The sequence below is a fragment of the Miniopterus natalensis genome, chromosome 17 (assembly GCF_054644295.1).
Source record: "Miniopterus natalensis isolate mMinNat1 chromosome 17, mMinNat1.hap1, whole genome shotgun sequence".
Lineage (NCBI taxonomy): Eukaryota > Metazoa > Chordata > Mammalia > Chiroptera > Miniopteridae > Miniopterus > Miniopterus natalensis.
Window position 1 is genome coordinate 33,518,610 of NC_142097.1, and position 6,687 is coordinate 33,525,296.

The window sequence follows — 6,687 nt, forward strand, 5'->3', positions numbered from 1 at the left end:
TGGATGTAAATGGAGCACTAGGAATATGGGAATAAATGCAGGTCCCTCCCCTGCAGACTGGTGTGAAACAAATTACCATAAAACTCAGTGAGTGGCATATTACAAGGTACCATGGGAATATGAAAAAGTGTCTAATTCTGAGAGAGTCAAAGGTCAAGGAAAGTTTAACCGAGGACAGGACACTTGAACAAAGCCTTGAAGGAGGAACAGAATTCTACCAACCCACAAAGCCAGTATGACTCCAGGCCAACCGTCTTGCAGATAGGCTGGGAGGTCCTCATGTTGTTTATAGAACCGTGTGGCTGGATGAAGGGTTCTGCATGCCATGCTAAAGTATTTAATAACTTTAAAAATCACATTCTGGCCCTGGCCGGGTAGCTCAGTTGGCTAGAGCATCGTCCTGATAACGCCAAGGTTGCACGTTTGATCCCTGGTCAGGGCACATACACGAAGCAACCAATGATGCATAAATAAGTGGAACAGCAATCAATGTTTCTCTCTCTCCCCCCCCTTCCTCTCTCTCAAAATCAGTAAATAAACATTCTAGACAACAGACTGAATGTATCTCAGTAAGCACAGCACAGACTTACCTAAGTTCTTTAAGTTCTGCAAAGCAACTCTGTCCTCCTCCTCATCACTATTGAGAAAATCAGCTATAGCATCGTCGTCATCATCTAAGGGACACAGAACAAGACCAACTCCTAAACAAAGCCAGATTTTAACGACAGCATCCAAGTAGGTCTAGGCAAAAACCTCTTCTCTGGGATTTGTGACTCCTCTTTTAGGAAAGGGAAGGAAAATGAAAAACTGCTGACTTTAACAAATGCATCCTAGTGTTCACACTTAGTCTACGTGTTTCCCTGTAGTCATTAGGCTTGGAGGCCAATTTTCCAATTCTTATCACGCCATCTCTCCTCACCATGGCTCCAGCCCTATGATAGGCCAATAAAGTAGATATGCTCCATAAAACCTGCTAATGTGAATTCCCTCATGGGCAAAAATTGCTGGCATTGCCTGAACCCAACAGGGAAGTTTCTCCAAGGGCAGAAATGGGCCATCTCCTTGCTGTGAATGTTCAATACGTCTTTGATGGCACCAGGAGGGGCTGCTTTCAGAGCTGTCATGCTGCATGACACCCAGGAGGTATTAAGGCTGGCTGGCTGGGATGACAGCCCACTACCACTGTAAGCTGTGAGGAGCCCCAGCAGCAGCAAGTTAACCTAGACCAAAGGCAGCCTCCCACCTAGGCACAGCTCAGGTGACCTGACAGCCCCAGGCAGGCCCATGGGGGGGAGACTGAAGCCATCACTACAAAAGGCTCCCTCACCCCCAAGCCATACCTACGGTCTTTCTCCCCTCTGCCTCTTGCTCCTATTTTTCTTGTCCTGAACGATGTCTTCAGGCTGCTCTATATCACCTGTGACAACATGTGTCCCCACACCTGGTGCTCTGGGCTAAGGCAGCTGCTTCTCCCTAATGAAGACACAGTTCTTGACTCCTGCCCTAGCCCAAGTCTCTTCTTTCCACTTATTCTATTTAAAACCCCTTTCTAGGTTTGTTTGAAATCAACTAACCCACCTTTGTTTTCCACAGGTGTTTTTGCAGTAACACCTGATCTTATTTTTTTCTCAGCAGGACGAGTTTCAGGATTGCACTGCTCTGAAAGAGACACAAATTTCAGGAGCACATCATCTCCATTTTAGTGAAAAGGCTGCACCTCCCACCAAGCCAGCATCTAGGTGGGAAGCACATACATGGAGTAAGGGATGTGGGTGGGGGTGGAGATGGATGTAGAGGAAGTGAGAGATCAGGTCAAGAGACAGTATAACGAAAACAAGCAACAGTGAATCTGGCAGAAGACCTCATGGACCCCTAGGACCTGTCCGGATCCATCCTTGCCTTGCCTTGCCTAATCTCACAGGGCTTTCATTACAATTAAGCGGTACACTGACTTCAATTAACATCAAACTGTTTTCTCAGGAGTCTCAGACACCAAATTTGCATGTACACATGCAACTGGGCATACATGGATGAAAGTCATCAGGTCCACCCCAGAGGAGTTTAGTCTTAGGGATGACAGCTAAAAAGATGCAAAGGGTCTGCTGATCTAAGTCACCTGAAAGGGCTGGGAGACAAGACCAAGAGGAGTCTTGAAGGGGGAGGTGCTGCCAGGTGAAAGAGCATTTTTGGCAGAGGAAAGGCCTATGGCTAGACACGACCCTTAAAACAGGGTTAGATGCAAAGAGATGGTGATGAGCAAATGCCAGCAGATCGGTAGCTGGGCACAAGTAGAGAAAGCAGGAGCAAAAGAATGCTACACACGGGCTGTTCACTTCCCAAGAGAGGTGTCTCTCAGTAAGGGTGCTATTATGTTCAGAGTGGGAAGGTCTTTAATGCTGTAACATAGTCTCACACACCACAAGATGTTTATTAAAATCAACAGCAGTACCGCTAACCCCTCCTCAGCTACCGTAACAACAAAAACATTGTGATGAGGTATCTCCCTAGGGAAAGCAATAACCAGGTTAAGAACCACTGACTTGCCCTGGCCATGTAGTTCATTGGTTAGAGCACCTTCCTGATACACTAAGGTTGTGGGCTGAATCCCGGGTCAGGGCACATACAAACAACCAACCAATGAATGCATAAGTGGAACAACAAATTGATGTTTCTCTCTCCCTTCCCCTCTCTCAAAAATCAATGAAAAAAAAACAACCAAAAAACTGACCTGTGCTAGAGACTGGACTTTTCAACAAGGCAGTGAATTGCTCAAATTTACATTTCAGAAAACTCACCCTGGCAGTAGGGCTGCACAGATAAGAGCTCCTGATTGGGTTCTTAGAGGGGCCTCACAGGGATGCAGGGTGAGAGGGAAGTGCTCTGGGGGACCCAGCTCTCCAACCCTATTTCCAGAAAAAGTTTTACTTCTTTCCTGTCTATTTAGCTTAAAGGTTTCTTTTGAAATGCTCCAGATAGCAGGGGGGTGGGGGTGGGAGGGAAGGCATGAAACATACTCCTGAGAGGGGATAAAAGGAGAGGCAAACAACTATCGAAGAACTTTAACAATTGAGTCAACCAAACAGGATGTCGTGGGAAAGGGTCCCTGAGGGCTGAGAAGAGGAGCCAGATTGGGGGAAGTTAAAATGTAAACCTGCCAACAATTAACAGCCACGGGCGTAGATCCTGATTTATAAACAGATCTCATTGTTTCTAACAAGATAAGAAAGAATGTTCTTAGCCAGCGCAACTTGTGCCAAAAGATGAGGGGCTCTGTCGGAATATGGAAGGTGAAATCGCTGGGTTGGCATTTCCGGCAGAGACGGTCGACTGTTTTTAAAGAAAAAAAGGGTAGCACGTAGAAAATAGGCAGAGCAGAAGAAGGGTTTTGACTGTTCAAAACCTGGTGAGGCATTCACAGGCAGAGGAGACCCGGCAGGACGGGGCACGACGAGGCCCGGGGGAGACGGCGGCGGGACATAGGAGCTGCCCCGCACGAGGAGGGGGGCCGGGGCCGAGGCGGGGGCGCGGGGCCTTACCTCTGTGCTTCCGGAAACAGGTCACGGAGCAGCTGTAACAACAGAACCCACAGGGCACCTCAGCCCGAGGCCTAGCAGACCCTCCCGCAGCCCCCGCCAGGCTCCCGGCTCCCGCCCCCCATCCCCGCGCCCGGCGCCCCCGGACCCCTCCCCGACGACCTCCGTCGCTTACTAGGGCACGCGGCAGGTGGGGCAGCGGTATTTGGGCTTCTCCAAGCAGACCGCGCAGACGACGGTGCTACCACTGAGCGACGCCATGGCCTCTCAGGCGACTTTCTCCCACCCACGGCGCGCGCCTCTCCGGCCGCGGGCCCCACGCGCACGCCCGTTCCTCCGCCTCTTGGCGGGGACCAATCAGCGCGCAGCACTTACCGGCAGTCAAAAGCAATGGATGGATCCTGCTCACTGTTGCAGGCCTGATAAGCAGAAAGTCGATATACTCGATGAGCATCCAGTAACTGCACCAGGGGTTTTCCCGGATTGAGTTACATCTTCGAAGAACTTGTCAAGTAGCCCTGTCTCTCTCCCTACGGGGCCGTGTGACTTGGAGCAAGTCATCGTCACTCTCCAGTTCTGTTGCCCACATGTAAATTTCCTTCATTTTCTGGCTTGAACTTTCTGAATCTTGCACAGGCATTGGGTCCTTCCCCTACTTGTCGTTTGCTTCCCTCCAGTAAACAAGGAGTCCGGCCACAGGCCAAACCTCGGTTAGATCACGTGACACAGTGCCCTTCCCAGCCTAGGCCATTTCTCTCACAGGAAGGAAAGATGAGCCTTGGCCACTGCCAAACGTTTATTGAATCCAACTATGAGCGCTTCACTGACCAGATGCCGGGCTGGGGACACCCGGGATTATCAAAGGCTCTCTCTGGCCTCTGGGAGCTTAAGGCTTAGAGGGAAGGAAGGAGGGAGAGTTGGAGAAAAGAGACTCAGAGTGAAGGAAGGAGGGAGAGTTGGAGAAAAGAGATTCAGTTTTAGGGTCATACTGACACTAGCCTGCACTTGCATGTCCCTGAGAGTGTGCCTCCTTAATTTTTGCACCCTTGATTCCTCACTCGCCTCACCCTAGTCCCAGCCCTGGGTGGGACAGATTAGCCAGGGAAGAGAAGGGTGACTTCTGGCCCAAAGGTGGGGATCGTAGCCTCCTGGGTCCAGGTGGGTGGACTCTGATGGCCCTTGAGTGCCACCGCAGGCTTTAGGAATAGATAAAGTCACACTTTATTGGGAGCCCCCCTTCTTCTGGAAGCCCTGGGCATTGCCCAGCCTAACCAGAGGTCCCACCCCACATGAGCAGTGCCCTCTTAGGGCCATATGTTACCCTCACTTCAAGTGCCTCCCCCTTTTGTTGGCCCATCAGCCCTAAGATTCCCAATACAAGGGCCCCCTGTGACTGCTATCATCTGTAGAATGAATCTGCTACAACGAAGGCAGCCATTCAAGTCTTAGCTCAAACCCCTCCCTGGCTGTGTGACTTGAAGAGATTAGTTACTCTCTCCTAATCCATTATCCTCACCCTAGTTATCGTCATCTATTAGAGTGGGTGTTCAGACCAAGGTTCCCTAGCTATTGTGAGGCAGAGAGGACCATGTACAAAAAGGTTTGTAATCTGAAGCGCTACAAAGTTATTTAAATGACATCTAAAAAGTTTCTGTAATTCTCCTGGATTTCTAGTTCAGACCCCATGAACATAGGTCCCAGGTCCCAAGCCCCGGGGTTCTGCCATCAGCCTCTGTGAGCTGTGCTGGGGCTGGGCATGAGTGACTATTCATCCCTCCTTTGGCTTTGCCAGACTGTCCCAAGGATGCTGTCCAGTCTTCAGTACAGAAGTGGCAGGTCCCCTCTGGCTGCCTACCTGCTCCAGCATGCAGCTGCCCTTACCTCCAGACTCCAGGGCAAAGTCCAATGATGCAAAAATCGGCAGTGTTCCCTGTATTTCTCAACAGTTGTGCCCCCAGCTGGTTTCAATCAGAAGGTCCGTGCTTACCTGGGAAGGCCAGAGAAGGTGAGTGACTTGTCAGGCCACACTTGAATCCTGTGCCCCGTCTAGCACTGGTAGAAATTTGCCCACTATGGGCATCACCACTGCCCTCTCCAGATTTTTCTTGTGAGTTGTGTTTGGAGGCTAAGGCCACAGAGCGTCTCCACAATTTTCAGGGGCTCAGCCCCACCCCACCCAACCCACATCCAAACCACACTGACTCCCCTAACTTCGGGTCCAGAGATGGTGACTCCAGGAAGAAAAAAATTCCTGGAATTTCTCCCACGCACTTTCTAGGTAGTAAAAAAACAGCCCTCCTTCTACTCTGGGAGACCCTCAGCTTCCATGGACAGCCTCACCCCTCCTGCTCCAATGTCTAGGATAGAAGGTGGCCCAGCTGTGATGGCGATGAGGTTGAGGAACACCAAGAAGCCACGGAAGACCAGTCCAACTCCTCTGGGCGGGGGTTAGCTCATTGAAGAATGACAAGTATGATTCGAGCCCCAGCAACGTCCACACTGACGTCCACACTCATGCAGACGCCCATGGCGGCACCCTGGCTCTCCCTGGACCCCCACCATGCCCATCCTAGCTGCTGTCTCGCGCCTCCTTGGGGTCAGACTGTGCAGTTGTCGAACATGCAGTGTTTTCAGAGTCCGACGCCCGGCCGGCGCTGTCCAGCACATTCCAGGCGGCCGGAGCCTGGGGCTACCTCCAAAGACAGAGACGCTCGGCCCGGCGCGCATCGCCGCCAGAGGGCGCTCCGGGGGGCGATGACAGCGCTGTGCGCGGCCTTGGGCGGAAGACGAGGCTGTCTCACCTGGCAGGCAGGCGTAAGTTCAGACGCCGGGCCGCACCTCGAACCCACATCACCGAGTGGGGAGAAGCAGAGTCGAAAGCGCGGTGAGGAAGCAGGCGACCGATGGGCAGAAGCGTCTCCTCGACAAAACAAGGCTGACACGAGCAAGGGCTCCAAATGCAACTGGCTGTCCAGGGGCAGTTCTCCAGGGACCATGGCCCCACACTCCCTGGCAGAATTCTTAAAAGAGAAGCAAAAATTAAAGCTTCTAAGCAAAAAGGAATCATGACTTAAAGATTCTCAGCCTATCCATATTGCAAAAAATGAAAATACTAGTGGTGTGGCCAAGTGACCATTCAATCAGATTAGTATGG

General features: G+C 51.3%; 1 protein-coding gene across 1 annotated transcript in view; it reads right to left on the bottom strand.

The window, feature by feature from the left end:
• The window catches only part of ZNHIT3 (zinc finger HIT-type containing 3), a 5,188-nt gene extending 1,372 nt beyond the window's left edge, over positions 1-3,816 (bottom strand). Inside the window, exons 1-4 of the mRNA XM_016203523.2 lie at positions 3,709-3,816; positions 3,537-3,568; positions 1,579-1,659; positions 591-674 (exon numbers count right to left, since the gene is read on the bottom strand). Of these exons, the coding sequence (XP_016059009.1) occupies positions 591-674; positions 1,579-1,659; positions 3,537-3,568; positions 3,709-3,794 (283 nt within the window). The 5' untranslated portion in view covers positions 3,795-3,816. The remainder of the gene's footprint in view (positions 1-590; positions 675-1,578; positions 1,660-3,536; positions 3,569-3,708) is intronic.
• Between the last annotated feature and the right edge of the window lie 2,871 nt (positions 3,817-6,687).